The sequence below is a fragment of the Chiroxiphia lanceolata genome, chromosome 1 (genome assembly GCF_009829145.1).
Source record: "Chiroxiphia lanceolata isolate bChiLan1 chromosome 1, bChiLan1.pri, whole genome shotgun sequence".
Taxonomy (NCBI): domain Eukaryota; kingdom Metazoa; phylum Chordata; class Aves; order Passeriformes; family Pipridae; genus Chiroxiphia; species Chiroxiphia lanceolata.
This window is the reverse complement of record NC_045637.1, coordinates 152,366,329-152,387,476: the sequence shown is the minus strand read 5'-3', so window position 1 is coordinate 152,387,476 and position 21,148 is coordinate 152,366,329. Positions and strand designations below refer to the sequence as shown.

Sequence of the window (21,148 nt, the reverse complement as noted above, 5' to 3'; positions counted from 1 at the left end):
CCAGGTTGGATGGGGTTTGGAGTAACTTGGGCCAGTGGAAGGTGTCCCTGCCCATGGTAGGGGGTTGGAACTAGATGATCTTTAAGGTCCCTTCTAACATAAACCATTCCATGATTCTAAGATATAGATATTTGATGTGAATGGGAAGCTAAGGGGGAGACAGACACTCACCCAAAGACTATCTAAACCTTTCTGGTACTTTGTTATGGCTCATATTCAAGTTGGTTTTCAAATCTAATTTCCCAAGATCTTTATTTGCAGAGTCCTTTCGGTTTCTCCACACTACACACAGCAGGACACTGAATTTTTGTTGGAAATTAATTTTCCATGAGTTTGTCAGGACTCAGAGGAGTTTGCATAGTTGGTTTGCATACCAACTAGGAAGAAGGTGCTATAATCAACATCAGAAAGTAAAAGTTCTTTATTAAACTCTCATGAAATATTCACTCTCAAGAGAGAGGAATAATTCTAGAAAGACCATTTATCTGCCCTTTTTCCAAGGCATTTTTCTCCAATCTTCAGTACAGTAACTTGTTCCAATTTTTGTCAAGTGCTGCTAAAACATGTCACTTACAGAATTAATTTCAGAATACAAACTGCTGCTTCAGTACCTCATGATATGTCTCCACGGTACCTCATTCCAGTACGTGCACTTTATTTAATCATGAAAACTGGTATCTATCACAGATAGGCACCATTTAAATTTCAAACCTAACAACTCTTATGGTTTATTTGTAATTCTGAAGGAGCAAACCACAGATCTAATCTGTAACTTGGGAGTATAAGTAACAGTATAAATGTAAAGATACTGATACAGCTGCCTCTTATCCAGGAAGAAAAAGGAGCTATATCAGCACGAGGCACTGTTACACACCAACTGCACCCAGTAGCAAGAATGTACTAGTGCTATTATCTTGGTAACACAAAACCACAATTCTTACTGCAAATTTATGACACAACAAGAACTTTGTATAGGCCAGGCTTTATCTGAAAAGCCCTTATGGTCACCAACCTATTTAGTGCTTATAATAGCAGGTAAGGAAGTGAATATATTTTTCTCAGATGCTATTTTATACTGGCACTGGAGTTTTGCTGGAGAAGAACAAGGCAGCACAGAGAAGGCATGCCCAGAGAGACAAATCTGGGTTCAGCATCTTTCATCAGATGCTTTCAAACAATTGCAGGATACAGAGTGGATCCAGAAAGAGACCTCAAGGGGACCTTGACGACTTCACTGCTTCATCTGTAACCTTGGTTTGGTGGTGGGAACCCAGCCTGCCCTCAGAAGTTTTATGCCTAAGGCAGTGACAAGGGATTTACGTAAGTGTTGTTTATATTTTACGCAAAATATCTGAAGCACAAGGTGATTGAGGTGAAACTCCTCCAGCCTGTAAACCATGTCATTCTTCCTCAACAGACACTGCACAACTCTTGTCCTATTTCCTTTATTGGTGGGAATAGGAATGTGCTAATTCGGTCGTTTCCTTTTTGTCCTGGCCAATAAAGTGCAGGTCAGGTCAGTCACAAGATTGGTTCTGTGCCATTCCAGTCGATGACAGCTCCTTGCCACCTGGAAATGAGAGCAACCATTTGACATCCATCAGTTAATCAGGTCCTTGGAGAGGCAAACCCACATCCCTCAACCACCCAGCAAACCTTAGAGGGATTGGGATGGACTTGTCTGGGATAACTAACCACATCTCAAAGGGAAAGAACAGAACTGAGGTGGTTGTACCCCCTCATTTTAGGTGCCCAAGGCTGGAGGTGTCTCCTCAGCATTTCCTCCAGTCTCTCCTTGGCAACAGAGAGTCCTCAGCAGCAGCTGGTTCAGAACAAGGACCTTCATGTTGCAAAGACCACAGGGAATACCCAAGAAAGGTAAAAGAATTAACCCTATATAACCAGGATATTCAGTCTCAGCTGTTAGCAGGCAATTTGCACCCTCCTCTTCAGCAGGGCTCTGATCAGGAACTCTCTGACTCTGAGACCCTGTGCCCAGACCACTTCATTTATCTTTGCACCTCACCTTGGTTCCTTCAAAGCATTCAATGCCTCATTTTAATGGTGATGTTTTGCTTTTCCTATGCTGAGGTTTTGCCTCTCTCTGCCCTTATTCCCTCTTCAGAAAAACACTCAAGTTGCACACTGAGAACATTTCCAGGTGAGTCCACACGAACACGCGCAAAACCATTCCAAGTTTTAATTGCTTGCCCTGTATTGGCTGCCAAAGCTCAGCTTGGTTTCAGGAATGTGACAATGCAAAGGAAATATCAACCCTGAATTTGTCACAAAGCATGTCTTCAGATCACAGCAGAAGACAAAGATCTGAACCAAGACTTGGTCAAAGCAGGACGATGCTCTCCAGCCACACTGCATTGAGTCAACTGCCTGCACAGTCAGAGCCCCTCATGGCACAAATCCATCCTTGTCTGGGGCAGTTCTCATTTGCAAGGTCATGGCCCACATTTTCTGGGAACGAAACTCTTACATTCCCGGTGTTGAGTGTTTATGTCTGTTTTGAAAATCTTTCTAGGGAGCGTGTTCACAGCAGTGAGACACTGGGGAGGGGGTGGAGGCCACGGTGAGTTGCCAGAGTGCCACATTCCTCCTGTCACCGAGGAAAGGATGTGTCAGCAAGGGTATGGCAGCTCAGGCCTTTTGCTGAGCAAGTCAATTAAGTGTAAAACAAAACCAAAAGCTGAATCCATGCAGCATTCAGAGCAATGTCTCAAAGGAAGTGACCATCTGAGGGCTGTTGTGAAATTTTTCCTTCTGTGTTTTTCACTTTGCTGAGAAAATAAAAATTAAAAAAAAAAAAAATTGCAGAAAGACTGTTTCCCATCCCAGGACTTAGCAGGAATACACAGCAGAGATGTCCCACATCTTAATCTAAGAGCAGAATATGTTCTAGCTGAGGATATTCGACCTGGCACTTGCCAGTGGGGAGAGCTCTTCAGAGTATCACCCCCAAAATGACCCAATGCAAGTAGAAAATACAATTGCCACCTTCTGTCCCCACTGGATTTTTCAGGTAATAACATCCTGAAAATCATCCCTAATCTTTGTGTACAATCTTTCCAAAGTGCAACCTTCTACCTCACCAGGGTGACTAAAGCTTTGAGAGGGATCCACAGAGACCCCACAGAGGCCAAAAGAGTGAAACCTGCTCTGAGACTACACTGTACTCTGGAAATACTCATAATGTGACACCATTTTTGCTGTTGTTAAAGATGTTGTTAATCACTCTTTAGTGAGGAACTGGCCTTTTTTAAAGCAGGCTTTCCATAAAGAGTTTAAACAGAAAATTATATTTTGAATCGGGGCTGAAGGCAACTTACAGAACAAGCCTTATCTCCTGGGTTTATTTTCAAACCATTTTTCAGACTGAAAAGCAGCCTTTGGCTGTTTGCTCCCATGGACATGGGTACAAAACCTCTTTCCCCTGTTGAATGGGCACAAGAAGAGGTGTCAAACAGTGGGGATCTCACTCACAGGTGCTAAACAAGTCTTTTATTCACAGACAGAAACAAAACTGCCCAGACAACGCAGGGGGATCACTTCCCCAAACTATCCTGCCACGAAGTAATTCCAATGCAAGGCATTTTCTAGCTGCTGATTCAATTATAATTTATCAGATTAGCAAAACTAAAACTACATTTGACCCGTGTGGTTCAATTAGAACCTCACCCTGGGGTCATGGAGTTAACGGGAACTGAGGAGGAACCGGTTCAGGCCCTGAACAATGCTCAGTCTGGAATAACATTCAGTGAGTATCTCCTGGACTAATAATTTGGTATTGTTTCAGAGCACATCAGTAATTCAGGGTGAAATGCCCACGTTCTCCTCTTCTCCATTAAATTCCCAATGGTTGTCTCACTGCAAAGCCAAACAGATGCACTGAGGCATCACACAGCTCTGCCAGCACAGACTGATGGTAGAGGGTTAACAAAATATATCTCTGAATTCAGATTGCAATATCAGATCCCAGTTTTATTCCCCTCAGGCAGAGCTAACAGATGTTATTTCCTCCTGTGCTGAGGATCAGGGCTGTGATATAAGAGTTCTTCAGGGAAGAGCAGGATAAGATGTCTGCACGGCATCTCCAAAACAACCCAGGGATGCACATTCCAGACATCCCTTGCTCAGAATCTGACTGCTCCCACAGATGTCTGGGGCTGAGAGCCACAATAAAAGCACTTCTGCTTGTCCTGAACCTTTTTTTGGGAGCCTGCATGTTATAGTGATACTCGTTGGTGACTGGTCACTCCAGCCACCTGCTTTAAAACTCAAACCTCACTCTTCTGACATTTTATAGACTGGAAACATGAACCTCCTCCTCCTGCAGAAGCAAAACAACCCTTCTCTCCTGATAATAATAATAATAAAACTCTAAAGACAGAAACAGTCTATATTACATATGCACTTTCCCCTTTGGGAGAGGATAAGAGAACAAATAGCAGACAGATGTTGGGCAGAGAACTCAGTGTGTTACAGGATGGTGGTGCTCACGTATTGAGGTAAACAATGCGAATGTCATGGATTAAAACAGAACTGAGGCACGTGAATGAAAGGAAAAAAAACACAATCAACAATAAAACCAATAAATAACAGTTAATCTTCTCAGTTCTGATTGTGCAGACTGTGAAATTCTCCACTCTGCCTGAGAAATTATCCTACATTTTTTGACAAGAAAAGTTTGATAATGACCTGCATCATGAATACTTCATCAAAATTAGTAACAGCTCTTTGCTTGCTTTACTAAAAATTAGTTTAGGAGTGATTTCCACGGTTTTACGATAGAAAACATTCCTTTTTTTTTAATCTCCCAATTTGTTAAAACATTGGTTAGTTGGGTTTGTTTTTACTTTTCCTTATATGCTGTTTCGTAGTTGGAAGAGAAAGTTCTTAAAACAAAAGGGAAAAATTTAACATGAAAAACCTTTTGCAGCAAGGTCACACTTAAATAAACAGGCCCAAAGCAAATGGAGAGCACAGAAATCAAGGAGCCAGAATGATCAGGGTAAATCAGACAGTCCTGAGAATGGTACAAACAAAATAAACTGGCACTGGAATTTGCTGCTAATTTACTTCTCCAGCAGATTAAAGCAGGGAGCTTAAAATAAACAAACACCAGCATTACAAACACTATATAATTTGATACAATGCCAGGAATGGAAGATATTCTGAGAGCAACTTCAAGTAGTTGCATGCATTATTCCCCCTGTGGGGGGTTCTGAGGTTACACATTATTTATTCTAGTTTGGAGTCATGCTTATGTGTTACTGGAAGAGAGGAATCAATAAAATCTGTATGTGCAGGGAGCCTGGACTGATGTCACTGCTGTCACCCTTCAGGATGCCTCTTCTGCCTTCTTGTAGCTTTATAATGGCAGCCCTTCATCAACACACTGTTTGGCAGGTCTTGACCTTATTTATTTATTTTTTGATGGGTTTTTTTTTTTACAGAACAAAATATGGCAAAGAGAGGAGGGAAATTGCAAGAGAAATCTGAAGCTTGGCTTGCTGATTTACCAAATGTCACGGTCTTTGACAATGAGGCTTTTACTTCTTGCTCCAGAGACATCCAGATAGTAACTTTCCAAGCCATGCTGGAGCTGATATAAAGCTGATTTTTCTACCCAGTTAAATTTCTCCATTTTCTTTCTTTCATGTCTCACTAAGCTGAAAATGTTCCCATTAACTTCAGCATGACTTGGATAAGTTGCTTAAAAGCCCATAGTTTAATATCATATAAACCTCAAAATGGCCATGAGAATCCTAACAGGACAGGAACCAGCCTTGTATTTAGGGACAGAATATGAGCTATCATGAATGGCTGCACAAAACAGAGAGTTTTGTGGTCTTGAAAAACTCTGTGCTGCCCACAGACAGCTGGAGAAAACTGAGACTGTTGAGAAAAAAGGGCTTCAAGCCTAGAAAATGATACCCAAGTCCCCCAGTGCAACTACACTTTTCAGAACAGACCAAAGAAAATGAAATAAACTTTCTCCTTTTCTCCTTACACCTCTGCAACAGGGAGCAACCAGTTTTGGGAATCTAAATTTACATTTCTTGAAACCAAGTTGTGCTCTCAAACCAAATCTGGCTCAGTCAGTTCTTGGTGATGTCATGAAAGCTCCTCTAAGAATGAAGTGAACACCTTTGCCAGCTCAATGTTAGCTACAATAACACACAATTAAATGTGTCATTATTGTCACAGCCTGGCCTGTTCAGATCCTTTCTGATTTTTAAGCAGTAATTTTTATCAAGTTTACTTGCACCAATATTTTCACTATGCTCCAGCCCTATGTACATTCTTTATATCAGTGACTATTTTCTGTATGAAAACCTGTCATTTCACTTACTTTGTCCTAATACAATGCTCAAGTGGAGGAGTGAGATCATTTTCTTTATCTTCAGTGTACACCTGAGTTGTATCTGCAGAGACAAAACAGACATTTGTCAGTGGCTGGAATCACTTCTATTCATACAGGATCCCACAATGGCTCATAGGAACTCCACACATGGAAGTGATGGTTATCACTCACACTGCACATCTCCCAGCCCACTTTGGACTGAAATATCCTGGAGGGTGAGCACTGCTGTCACTTGAACACCATCTCCTGCCCTCAATCACACCATCTGGATGGATGCCCCATCCCTGGAAGTATCCAAGGCCGGGTTGGATGGGGCTTGGTGCAGCCTCATCTAGTGGAAGGTGTCTCTACCCATGGCAGGGGGTTTGGAATGAGATGATCTTTAAGATTCCTTCCAAACCAAACCATTCTATGACTCTATGACCTAAAAAGAGTGGCCACAGACAGGGCTGGGAATACTCAGAGTAGATACAACAACTACGGCTCATGGGAAATACATTTTTTTTGGGAAATACATTTAAATACATTATTGTGCCCAGAATTAGTTGTTCTGGGCCAGAAGCTTGCCCAGAATTGTGCTGGCTACTGAACAGTCAGGATGATCGTGGGACAGTGTTCAGACTTATTGAACCATAGAAATATTAAGGTTGGAAGAGACCTCTCAGATCCCCGGGTCCAACCATCAAGTCAGCACTGACGCACCCACCACTAAACCACGTGCCCTGACCCAGGATAGTTCACTAATACAGAGATGGTTTCAAGGAAAACCACAGATCACAAAATGAGGGCTGTCATGAGGCTTTTATTTCACAACTCATGTTGTAATTACTGAGCAAGTAATTGCTGTTACTCAAATACTAAGAATGGTGGTAGTAAAACACTGGAACAGCAAACCCCAAGTCCAGCCCAAACTGGTTTAAGACTCTTTTACCCTGGAAAAGAAGATTGTCCCTTGACTACTTAGCAAGCAATGCACAGACAGGAGGAGGTTGGGTTGGATTATCAGAGAGCTGCCCCAGGCTGTGAGCATTCCTTTGGGATGGAGAGGAATCCCACTGTTCCAGGGAAAACAGAGAGGTCACTGTCTCAGATAGGGGATCTGTCAACAGTGAAAGTAGTCGCTGAACTTCCCAGGGACAAAACATCCTGCAACCAGCTTGGATGTCAGTCTGCTCAGCTGTTTCCTGTTTTGGAGTAAAACATTTAAACTGCAGCAGGTTACTTTTTTTTTTTCTCCTTCTTTTTCTCTGTCTGTCATCCAGCCAATAGATTGGTTGCAAGCAATGAGTGATGCCAAGACAGGGTGTAGGATTTGGGTCTGCTTCAGTGAGACTGCTGCAGACAGGATGGGAGGGAATTGTTCTTACATTCCCAGCTGCCAGTCTCAGATAGATCTGACTTTCTCATGTCATAGAGAGAACCTGGCTCTCCCTTGTGTGTTAATCTGATCACTATAAATACATGCAGAGAACTCTGAATGACTGTAAGGGCTGGAGTAGGAAATGGACAATATTTAGAAGTGCATAAAGTGCTGGTAGTTTTTTTCCGAGATCCTCAGGAACTCTGAGCTACACCTGAACCTCTTAAGTTTAAAAGAGTCTCTTTTATCCTAATATTGAAGAGTTTATAACATAGAATCATAGAATCATCAAGGATGAAACCTTTAAGATCATCAAGTCCAACTGCCAACCCAGCACCACCACCTTGTTCAACACTAAGCCATGTCCTCAAGTGCCACCATGGTTTCTGAAATCTTCCAGGAATGGTGATTCCACCCCTTCCCTGGGCAGCCTGTTCCAATGCTTGACAACCCTTCCTGTGAAGAAATTTTTCCCAATATCCAATCTAAACCTCCCCTGGAAAAACTTGAGGCCATTTCCTCTTGTCCTACGACTCGTTACCTGGGAGAAGAAACCAAGCCCACCTGCTACAACCTCCTGTCAGGGAGTTGCAGAGACTCAGAAGTTCTCCCCTGAGCCTCCTTTTCTCCAGGCTGAGCCCCCCCCACACTTCCTCAGCTACTCCTGGTGCTCCAGACCCTTCACCAGCTCCATTCCCTTCTCTGGACAGGGTCCATTAGAGGTCTCCAACAGTATTTGGACACCACTAGGAATTCCTGATACTGATGTTCTGGATGTTCTCATAGTGAGAAGCAACAGCCACTGTCCTGACCACAGCACAGGCAGCAGGAGAGGCACATGGCAGGGCTGCCTTTCCAAGTCACTGCCCACTGGATGAATGTTGGCATTTTCAGCTTTGAATTCTTCCAACCAAGAGGTCTGAAGGGAGATTTTTCACACAAAGGGATAGGAAAGAAAAATATCACTAAAAGTGTATCTTACAGGAACACTTAGAGACCTTAATTAACTAAAAAATTGTGTGTTAAAGTGTTTCATACAACTCACTGAGAGCAAGTAATATTGAAGTATCACTCTTCCATCCTGGAGCCATCAACAGCAAGAAGGATGTGAATATAATCTCTTCTATCTCCACTTACATTCTAAGCTAAAGGTAGTGAGAAACTGAGCACCACCACAGATTTCATTGCTTGTGCTGCCTTCCATGGGATCTGAAAAGGGGCTGAGGATGGTGTCTGTGACTCTGGAAGAATCTTCTGGGGAATTTAGTTATATTATTCTTAGCAATTATCCAGTTGCTGTTTGAAAACACCTCGAAAAGGATCCTGAGTTGAAGGTACGAACCAAGGAGACATAAGAGATATTTTTTTTTAAAACAGATTGTACAAAAATTCCCTATATCTTCACTTGGAGAGAACATATTATAAATGTTAACATAGCAGAGGATTATTGCACAGCCAGAACCAGGACAGGGCTTCCCTGGAATGATGAAAATATTTGCATTTTACTGCCTTTTGCAGAATGTCACAGATAACAGGGGATTTACTGGGACACATCCCTGGAAGAGGCCACAGCCACAACAAAGAGATTTCTATCTCTCCATACACGTTTAGGCTCTGAGGAGAAATACACAGCTATGCCACGACAGGTTGAACAGTAAAGAGAAAAATTTATGCATGCTCTGAGCAATTCCTCATCCAGGGATCTTAGAGCACCTGGCAGCTCTGGATTTTGGAAACATTCGTGATTTATTAATGATGGAAAGGCAGATAAGGGCTCCTGGTTTGAACCATATGTTACATGGTGCAACACAACAGAAAAAACGTGTTTCTAGTCCTGCCCTGAACTTTCCATGTCATTTTTATCTGGGAGAGGCCATGTGGGAACCAGTTGGCAACTAAAGACCTGTAAAAGTTTAAGCATTTTTTCAGATAATACATAATTTGACCCATACAATAGAATGACAGGGATTTGAATTAAAATAAGAGGATAAATAACAGGCAGAATGATGATTGAATTCACTCTCAAATCTTGTGAGATGCTGCTGAAGCCCCCAGCACTGCATGAACAGCTTTGCCACATGGACTCAAGCAGAACATAAAACACCCAAATATAACCCATTCTGTCCAAGAACATGGATATTGGTGCAAATAAGGAACAGAGACAACTTATTTTTAAGGAGCAGGCTACAACAGAGTGGCTCCTCAAGACTGAGAAGGAATTTGATTATCAAAGAATCACAGATTAGATTGTATAAATATATCGAGGGAAAGAAAATAGAAGATAAGCAAGATATTATTAGCAAATAAAAATGTAGTGGTCAAGAATGTCTTGATATGGCAGTAAGTAGGTGCTTTCTAAGGATCAGGATACTTATCCAAATGCCTTCCAGCTGGACAAGTGTGTAGTTACTGTAAAAGCAGCTGGATAATTTGGCATGGTTTCCTGAAAGAAGGAGTGTAACAAACTGGAAGATCTTTTCCAGGCTTGTGTTTGCAGGTATGTTTACAGGTAGGTAAGAGATTTTTTTTAGCAGATTACTGGTACCATCAAGGATTTCATGCTTCCTCACCCTCCCTGCTCGTTTTCCTACTGTCATGGAGGGTTGAGGAAGAGGAGACTTGCATTTCCTGCCTGTAGAAATGATGTGAGGTGACGTGAAGGAGAATGGGAGTAGTAAAATATGGTTTAAATACTGCCCTGAGAGTATGAATAGGCCAGATCACAACCTGATCCTCGGAAGTCAGTGCCACTGAATGCTTTACCAGTGTGTATAAAGTGACATGGGCTCACTTTTAACCCTTTCAACAGCTCATCCTCAAAATTTCCTTGCGAAACCCAATTTCCAATTAACCACCAATGTTAATTATGGAAATTAGGAAACAGGCACGCAGTATTTCATGCCTGTGACCATCACTGTTTCTATTACTGGATTCTTCTTTCTGTGGTGAAGCTGCTGCCACCCCCAGAGCTGAGATGCAGAGTGACTGAGCTGCACGTACCGACTGTCAGCCGGATCTCCTCGTCCTGGTTGGCCAAGCCATCGTAGTAGTAAAGGTCAAATCTCCTTCCCGTTTTCCAGTCACTGAGTAGATCCTTTTCCAAGCAGAAAAGGACACTGAAGTGGCTCTCACTGCATACCAGCCAAATTGGGTACTTGGGGGTCTTCAAGTAGCAACCAACCTAAAAGATATAAAACATTAGAATGTCACGAGGGGCAGGGGGAGAAACGATTCATTGTGGAAAACATGGAATTCATGAGATCACTTATTTATTGCAGTCTACAGATTTTAAGGAAGGCTCATTACAGACTCTTGATGAGGACACCTTCAGTAAACCAAGGAAGATATAAAGCAAATACTTGGCTTTCAGTTACAGGCAGGTAATGACATCCAGCTGTAGTGCCCTGACAGCAAAAAGATCATATCCCACATGATCAGAACCAAAAGGAACCCTGTCCTCTGCAATAGGTGTAAAACCACAGCAAGTTTAGGCCAGGAATGCAACATGAGACCAATGGGAGACTCTGCTCTCATGCAAGAGTAGCCAGAAGCCAGGCAAGACACTAATAGGATCTCAGATAACATGAGAATCCCTGTGTGGGCAACTCAGCTGAACCCAAAATCCCTTCTTGAATTAAGAGTATAATATATTCCCTTCACTTTACCATCTTCTTTTAGCTTCACAGTCCAGATATATAAATGATTTTCAGCTATTAGAAGAAACCAATAACAGAAGCACTTGTTTTGCTTCATTATTCTTAAAAATGAAATACTGTCGCCTGAAAAAACACAATGATTTCTTTAACAAAAGCCTTTACAAAGCCTTTGCCCTCCTTCTGAAAGTTGGAAGTATATTTATAAATATTCTGAATATTCTGTATGAAATTACACGTAAATGATTTTCATGTTCACTCACAGATGTTTTAAACTCGAATGCTCAAGAGATTTAATCTCTAATCAGTGAGGGAAGGGGATACCAACAGCACTGCAGTAGGTAAGCCAACCCTGAGGACTGCAATCCTGGTGGGAACATTTGCACGTTTCCTGGGAGCACAGAGGGCTCAGGAATGTATCTGAAACACCTGGACACCAACACACACAGTCTGGGAAACAAACAGGATGAACTGGAAGCGCTGGTCACCTCCCGGAGCTACGGCATCACTGGTGTTGGGCTTGAAACTCAATATATGCTGATTTAAAATGAGTCATGGAATTTCCTGCATCCCCTGAGGTCAGTGAGTGTCTTGCAGGATTTTCTTCACCTCACACTAATGTGTTTTGAGACAGATACCATGAATAACTATCATTATAAAGCTGCAGTATCAATTAAGGATATTAGCTCCATCAGAGTAAATAAGAGAGCAAAATTAATCATTAGATTGCTCAGTGGAGCAAAGAAACCTTATTTCTTCCAGCTAGGATTTTAATATTCAGCTACAACAGGTATTTATTATTGGCTCTATTCCTGTCATTGAAATCTGTATTCTAAGGTTCCAAATAATACTGTCTTTTTCCCCCCACTGAATTGTTGGGTTTTGTATCTCTGATAAATTGCTCAGGGAAACTCAAATCTGAAATTAAACATCTTGCTTCCAGTGGAATGCTGCTGGAAACTGGGGGGCTTTTAACAGAAAAATTCTTATACATGTTTTGTAGACACAGATTTGTGGATATTCTACAGTGCAGCCCTCAGTTCTTCACCTTGGGCACAGGTGCAAATGTCATCTAATATGCTGCCAAAAGGCAGAAGTCAACATATATTCTGTTGTAATTAAAACCCTAAACAGCACCCTAAGTGATAAAGAGTGTGTGTTTTTGTCATCATTGATATTTAGAATTTATATCTGACGAGTTACAGGAGTGTAAATCCAACTGCTTCCCCCATGAGAATTTCTTCTCATGTTAGACAACAAGCCTCCAGATAATTAAGTAACTGTTCTCTGACTCATTACTTCGCTAAAAATCTATTTAAAACAGCCTTTTATGCAACAGTTTTGCTTTTTATGTAAATTCTTGGCTTAAAAGTAAAGACATTTTTTTCCAAGCTTACAATAACACTGCTAACAGGAGTCATCGAGAAGGGAAATACGCAGATGCAACAAAAGATGGCAAATTAGAGGGACACGGATGAAAAGATTCAGTCTCACAAAGATGAATATTTTAATATGCAGATAAGCCAAAGCCAAAAAGAACAGCCAGTCTTCTCCTACATATGTCTGCAAAAGTGACTTCCCAGCTCCATCAAACAACATTTGACAAAATAAGATTAGAGAGATACAGAACTTTCAAAGCCACATCCACTACAGTTCTCACTCCCACGAAGTCAGGACAAACTGTGCAGATGATCAAGGGCTGTAGGAACATTCTCCAAACATGTATAGTTTTCAATTCCAATCCTTGCAGAGAGCAGTGAGGGCATGAACTTTGAGACAATAAGGAGTCTAAAACTGTAGCTCAAATCCTCCTCTCCCATAAGAAGAGTGGAGTCTTCATTTGGGTTACATCACCTGCATTAGCCGAGGGTCAGCTGCTGTCTTTTAACATCAAGCTGCAAAACATGTCTGATTTTCATGTGTATTCTCACAGTGGCAAAATTAAATCCACACACAAAAATATTAAATCTACACACTGGAGAATTATTCCAACATCTCTACCAGAATGAGTGGATGGTACTTCACCATTCAGCTTTTATTTGCTCATTGAACAAGGCTGCCTTTTGCCATGTGAATTCTAAGAGGAACAAACAAGAGAATATGACATCAAAACCAAGGGGGATCACTGGATATGACTGATCTGATGGCATTTTTCGCCAGGAGTTTTATCACTTAATGTAATTTCCCCTCCTTGCTTGTTGGACTTTACTTTTTATTTTCTAATTAAAATTATAGTCATTCTGTTTGTTATATTCAGAATGTCCGTTTGCCTGAATACAACTGTTATAGATGCTTATTTTCCAAACTAATCACAGACTGTAGTGATTCCACTGGGTGCTTGTCAGACTGAATAATTGTTGGTTGTACTAAATCCAATAGGATTGGTAGACAAAAGGATAATTACACAAAGCTTTCAGAGTTACAAGGAACACCCTATTGTTTGTTCTGCCAGTGTTTTTCCCCCACAATTGCAATGACCTTTACTGAATTAATATTAAACAATGTTCCAATGGTGTTAAGCCTGAAGTGTCAGTGGTGTAAAAACAGATATCTTTGCCCTTTGGTGAGCAGGAACCCTCAGGTCACCTACTCCACCAGCACTACTGAAACACCAGTCAGCTACATTCCTGTTATGTTTGCAGATAGTTAAGGGACACTGTGAGGGTAAAATTACTGCCATTGATAGGTACTTGATTTCAATCAGATTAAGAAAAATAACATTAATGCTCACAATATCTGACATTCAGAGTATGTACAATGAAATGGCTATGCCAGGTCAGACAGAAATTGAAGAGTTTTTACCCATAGAGTTATAAAGTAGTAACCAACACTACCTGGGAGCCCTAGATAAATTCTCTGCAGCTTTGGAACCTTTTTGTTGTAGAAAAGGGAATGTTTCTGATAATGAAATGGGGGGGGAGAAAGGGCAACATTAATAAAGAAGAACAGAAAGAGATGCGTGTTCAATCCTAGGACTCCCAAACCAAAGACTCCTGGAACGCACTGGCTTATGACTAAATTTCCCTTATGCTGCCACAGTATAAAAGACAGCAGATGTGGCAAGGAAAACAGATGTCAGGGTGCCAGAGAGCCTCTGGATCTTGTCTTTACCCTTGTCCCACTCTGCTGCTCTTCTGGCATGTCCCAACAAGGGAATAAATCGTGAGGGAGATTCAGACCCTCACTCGAACTTCAGCACTTTGCCATTTCCTCGCTGCACACGAAGGAGTTTCTAGTTCACTGTGCTAAGTCACATCACTGCAATGACAAAGACAGGTCAAGATTCACTCCACTTATCTCTTCTGCATCTATTTCTAGGCCCTCTAACTTAGGTTGGCCCTTAGGCTTTGGCTGTCTGTAAAACTTAGCAAGGAAGAGATGGGCATTGTCAGAAATTCTGACATTTCCCCTGTTCATCCATGATAAAGGGAGTTGGCTGGACTCTGACCTGAAACATTCTCAGCCTATAAAGGACCTGAAGTGAGACGGCATAAATCCACATGCAAATGCAGGTATTTATGATCTAGAGAGACATGTGGAAAATATTTGACTTATCGCTTTCTGTTTTGTCTGTTTGCAAAGCACGCAGAGCTCCTCTAAACATGTGGGCTTTGTTATTCCTATTGCCCCAAAGAAAAACTCCGCGATTCTATTTTATTTGGAAGGATGTTGAGAAGAAAGTGATGCCAATACCCCAGCCACAGGGACTGGCCTCTGGGAAAATAACTGTCCATAACTTGGGAGGACAATAGGACTTCATTAAAGAACATTTCAGTTCCAGGCTAGAAAGGGAGATGTAAAAAACGGGGAATGAAGAACACTCTTTTTCAAAGGCCAATGCTTTGCCAGCCTTGTTTCAGTTAAATTTGAATGTATCACATGATTTTGCCCCCAGTGTCACAAATGCCTGAGATAAATAGCAGCATCCCTTCCTGAAAGCATCTACAGGGCACAATATCTACCCCTATTCCTGAAAAATAAATGGAAAATTGAAACCGACCATCAAGTTTCCATTTTGCACTTGCATATTTTTGTTGCTGGTTTCTCAAACGAGGTGGTTTAAACCCTCTTTCTAAACCTCCCCCTCCACAACCCCTGGCTTGAACCCAGCCCATCTGATGGATAAAAGTGGTTGTTCAGGAGACATATTTCCCAGGGAAGAAGTTTATAGGAAGGATGTTCCACAGAGCAAATAAAGCAGTGAGGTGGCAGAAGACAGAGCATGTGTGCTGAATTTAATAATTCAAGTAGGTCCTGTCACAGCACAGAGTGTGCTGGTTTCATCAAAAGGACCAAAGATAATGTTTCCCATCTGCGGAATTTTAATGAATAAATTCTGTTTATTTCTGTTTCTCTTTGAAAAGAAAGAGGGGAAATAAGTATAACTTCTTTGTCAGTGTCCTCTCTTCGTTTTCAGAAAAGCAAAAACTAAAAAGCAACAGTCTCCCGAAACGCTGACAGCTCAGGGAGTGCCTGGGACACTGTCAGGAATCAGAGTAGGGAGAGATTGGGATGTCAGATGGCAGGAGGTTTAACTACTACAGCAGGACAGGTTAAAGCAGGAGAGAATCAGTGCAAACAAAGAATCAGAGTGAAGGTTCAAAAGAGACAATTAACCTTGAGTATTTCCATTACTCTCCATATACCAACACTTAACTGAAGTGGTTTCAAAACACTTTTCAGAAGGATGAACAAATTCATCAGCCAATACCATACTGCCTTTAGAATGAGGGATTCAGACCTGTGCTCATCCCAGTTCAGCCACGAGCTTACTGGGGGACTTACTGGGATAAGCACTTTGACTTTTATTCATCTGTTAACCCCCTCTGTAAAATGGTAATGACACTTGGCACTCTTGGAAAGCACAGATCTTTCAACAGGAAATGACACATAAATGCTATATATTATTGATATTATTATCATTATTAATATTAATGAGCACAGTGGTATTTATTGATGGGTTATTAATGTTATTGAAGTTGGTATGTTATTAATAATAATAATGATAATAGTGGTGTCTTTTAAATTGATCACCTGTGAATGCAGATTATTTTTCCCTTTGTCACAGTAAGTCTCTTAAATGACCTGCCATAAAGATGAGGAGCATCTGTTTCCACCCGTTTCTACTTTTAACACCAGGAGAGATTTTGAAAAAAAGAATTTCATCATTCCAAGTCTTTCCACCTGCAATTTTAACGTGGCATTTAGGCCAAAGGCTCTGACCCAAATGCAGGGACTTTCTCACCCAGGACTGCTATAACTGGCCCTGCCCACTCCTGTTCCTCATCCCCTTCTCTGAGGTCTTGTCCCTGCTGAGAAACCACTCAGCTTCCCTGAGACTTCACTGAACTGCTGTGTCCTGCAGCTCAGCAAAAAGGGGAAACCTCCACCAATTTTCTGCAGACTGATCAGTTTTTGGAAATGTTTCTGTTGCTTTAAGAGCTCTAAATAAATCCCAGAAAACCTAAAATCTCAATTTATGCTTCTAAGTCAAATGTGTAAGATCACGTGGAATTAATATTGCTTAAATTTGGGCTTAGCACAAAGAAAAAAAAAATCCAAAAATGTGTAACTTGGCTACTGAAAAGTAACAGAATTGGGGTTTTAGCTTTTTTGCATTAAAATAGGGAATCTCACTACCGAACTAAACATTTGCACATGAAATGGATGGAATGGATCCATCTGTCATTGGGAAACAATTTGCAACAAGTAATTACACTGCAAAAAGCTCTTCTGAGTGTGGTGATATTTCAGGGCTGAGAGTGATGATCAGACATTAACAGTTCCAGACAAATTACACGGAGCACACATTTTTCTAATCAGCAGAGATAACACATTCGGCATGATCCACTGGAAGAGATTAATGGATTGGGAACACAGTGGGATTCTCCAGGAGAAAAAGGATCATTTTGTTTTCATTTGCTACTGTTGAAGTTTGACAGGAGGACTAATTCAGTTCACATGCCCTCATGGTATTTTCAACCCAGAAGCCATGCCAAGGGAATTGTGGATTATATACAAATACTCCACGTATTAGACAAGGGAGATAAAATGGTATAGAAATTTTTCTCCACGTGGATTTTCAGCATCCAGCCTGGAATATCTTGAATATCTCTTCCTAAATGTGTTGGCAAGTTGGAACAAGTCTAGAGCAGGGCAGTAAAAACAAGCTTTGGACAGGATGTACTGATGAAAAAGGGAGGAACTGTTACATCAGCTGCAAATGTCCAGCGGATGGGGAGGAATTGTTTAGGGGGCAGGTTGGATGAGAAGTAAAATTATAATCAGAGGAAACTAAGTGAATGAAGAGTCAGATTTAATATTAGTGTATCCAAACACAAGCTGTGTGGCAGATATTAAAATCTCCAAATTCACAAATACCTACAAATCTGTGTTTGTACTTATATTTTAAAGTAGAGACGTATGAGAAAAAAGGTAAGATCACGGTTAGATGCCTGAAAATCAGCTAAAAAATGGCCATCTGAACAAAGAGACAGGAACTTCAGGGACACAGATTTTGAAAAGAAACTCTGCTATATGACAGGACATAAAAATATCCGGAATTATCCCCTGGGAGATTGGCTGGATGTGACCTAAAGGGAGTTTTCTGACTCCGATGTCTATGATTCACCAGACAGCAGGCTCAGGATTTTCTTGCTACTGGAAACAAAAAATAAAACCAACCAAAAATGACAGTCCTTTTCCATGACTGGTGTCAGTTCCCAGCCTCACAGCCACACTGTAATTGGATGCTGAATCCACTTACTGAGAGGAAGAAAAGAGTAAGCTTGAAAATTCTATTCTCAGTTCCACTCCTGCAAACTACCAGTGACATTTATTTTTCCTAAATTGCTCTAAATATTGTAACAGAAAGCAGAATCTGGCCCTTCATGCTGAAGCCACAGTGGAGACACCCCGATTTGAGGCCAAAGTCCACCAGAATGTGACTTTTGTTCTAGTCCTGAGCAGACACTGCATCTGAACTGAAATGCAGAGAACTCCCAGATGTTCTTAATAAAAACCAAGACAATTTGCAGCAGCTGCCCAGCTAGTGTAGACTTTAAAAAAAAAGGAAACTACGTCTACTGGAGTTTCTGTAACTGATTAAGAGTCACTGGCATGGAAAAACAGATCCTTGCTCATGAGTCCAGCTCCCAGGCAAGAGCACAGTAGTAGAAACAGATCCCCTCTACCATATAATTTGCAGAATAAGTGGAAAATGGTGTCTGATTCCCTGGGTAACTTACTTTATTTTTAGAGGGCAGGTGGGAAAGAAATAGCTCTTACCTGCACTGACCTCACTTACCATTTTGCTACTCCCAAGTCATTTTCCTCACTAGAGAGTGGAAAAAATGCTACAGTGATGCAGAACCATTTTTTGAGGTTTTAAATGTTATATTGTTTATAGAAAAGAAAAAGAAGCGTGAACTAGACACAGATGCTTATTTATTTTTAGCCCACTCTGTTCTGAATTCATCTGATTTGGATACACTGATATAATTTCTTGACTGAATTCAAGCCTTTTATAATATTATGAATAATGTAAATGATTGTGTTAATTAAAAACAACAAAAATTATTATTTGTCAGTAGTAAGAAAACGTAGCTGGGAAAAGGTTAAAACCAGGCTTTCTTTTCAGTCATACATTTATACTGTATCAGTACAAACAATTTCTTTGGCAATCACTTTCAAATTTTTATAGAGGTGCTGACTGCAAATCCAGATGGGACTGCTACAAGTATCCTATCTGGCATCCAACACAGGTAAGAGAATTTCAAATAATAGTCTTGAATCAAACATAAGACTGTCTGTTTAAGATAGAACATGTCTTTAGGAAAGATGTCCATCTCTCCAACAATGTAGACAGAAAACCAGTGAAATCCTTACAGAAGTTTGCCCAGAGGTAAACTAATGGCTGTCACTTCTTTGAAATTTTTAAGCTATCTTTCAATTCTCATGACAAATACAATTAAAATACTGCTTTCCAAAGCATGTTAAAGGGAACAATCCCACTGCAGTAACAGCTATTTTAATTTCTATAATTTTTTTTTTACTGCTCACACAACACCACCACCCCTCCAGCACAGAGCAGAGCAACCAAACCAAGCCCATCGTTGCTCTGCTGCTTTACTCACCCCAAGCTAATTTTAAATGTAATTGTTTTCTTTTTTGATTAAAGGCAGGGAAAGGAAATACCTGACAGACATCATAGTGCTCGAAGAGAGACAGCAAACCGATGTCACTGCGGCTGGTGATGCCTTTCAAGATCGTGATATTCCCATTCCCAGAGTCCAGCTCTATCACGTTGTTGAAAACATTGGACACAGCTTTGCCAGTCAAAAGCAGGTTCACCAACTCCTGTTCGTGACATGTTTAAAAACAAAACAAAACAAAACAAAACAAAAACCAAACGGTGCTTAAACATCAGCACAAGATTCATTCCGGATTGATCAAACTTACACGTGTAGCAGAGCCTTAATTTATATCATGGCCTTTAATTTTAGGGTTAGGATTAGGATTGCTTATGAAAAATGCTCCAGATACTTCGGGTAAAGTCTACTCCTACAGCAAAATGAGGAAATAGTAGTGGAGTTTCCAATATTCATCTTTCCAGAGGCAAACTGCTCATAACCAATTTAGTCTTACATCCAACTCTCAACCTTCTCATATTAGGGCTGTTTTGTTTGAATTAAAATATTGTGGTGTCCCTTTTTCTCTACAATGGAACAATGAGATATATCCAAAGCCTGTCCAGTACTATCTGATATTTCTGCATGTGCTCAGTGATGTATTTTGAACAAGATTTGTTAAATTATTTTTCTTCTTTGCTGATTACTTCTGGATGAACTCAAGCCTCATTCAGTAAGATATTCACCTATATGGACCCATATCACTAATATACTCATATTTACCAGAGGGGATTGTAGATTATTTCCTCTCCAACTGAAGTAGGGGTTTGTCAGAGGATAAATACATGTGACAGGGTGGGGGATGTGCACGTGCACATGCAAGTGTCCATAAAGTTCAAGGAACAGAGATATGGGACACATTTCTTAGTGTAACATCCCACAAGGGCCAGCTGGGATGTAACCAGAGCTAAGAGCAGACTGTGCAGCAGCAAGGAACCACCTATGAATAAATACCATATGGCAAGAAACAGGAGGGGAAACAAGAAGAACAAAGCTTCCAGAAAAAACAGTCCAAACTACCCTGCCCAAAGACATGAACAACTCTGTTGTAGCCAGTTTGGAATTGGTTTCAAAACTACTGCACACAATTACAGTTTTGTGTTTCTCCTGAAGGACTCCCCAGAGTTTATGGGTTCTTACTGATGTTTTTAGCAGTTCTAATCCACCAGTGATGTTCCATCACCTTTTTGAGGAATCACTGTGTAACCACAGTAAAAAAGTCTTCTGAGCAACAGTACAAGAGGACATGAAGCCTGCCTTTGGCAATCAAAATGGCAGCAGAATCATAGAATCATAAAGGTTGGAAAAGACCTCTAAGATCATCAAGTCCAGCTGTCAAGCCAGCACCACCATGTTCAGCACTAAACCATATCCCCAAGTGCCACATCCATCAGTTTTTTGAACACTTCCAGGGATGGTGACTCCACCACTTCCCTGGGCAGCTGTGCACCATATTCAGACCACACCACTGCCCAGTTCCCAGCTTTGGGGGAAGCTCTGTCACAGAATTCTGTGATTTATGTGTCCAAGGCAAAGTGTTTCCAGCTGGGTGGGTGCCTCTGGAGGACTC

The 21,148-nt window shown here is 41.0% G+C and overlaps 1 protein-coding gene across 3 annotated transcripts in view; it reads right to left on the bottom strand.

Annotated features, from left to right (window-relative positions):
• Positions 1–403: 403 nt before the first annotated feature.
• Positions 404–21,148, bottom strand: part of MINDY4 (MINDY lysine 48 deubiquitinase 4) — a 69,546-nt gene continuing 48,801 nt past the window's right edge. For all 3 annotated transcript variants that reach the window (XM_032707229.1, XM_032707221.1, XM_032707238.1), the window contains 4 exons: positions 19,586–19,747; positions 10,737–10,917; positions 6,365–6,437; positions 404–1,570 (listed from right to left, as the gene is read on the bottom strand). In XM_032707229.1, coding sequence (XP_032563120.1) covers positions 1,522–1,570; positions 6,365–6,437; positions 10,737–10,917; positions 19,586–19,747 — 465 coding nt within the window. In that variant the 3' untranslated portion in view covers positions 404–1,521. The remainder of the gene's footprint in view (positions 1,571–6,364; positions 6,438–10,736; positions 10,918–19,585; positions 19,748–21,148) is intronic.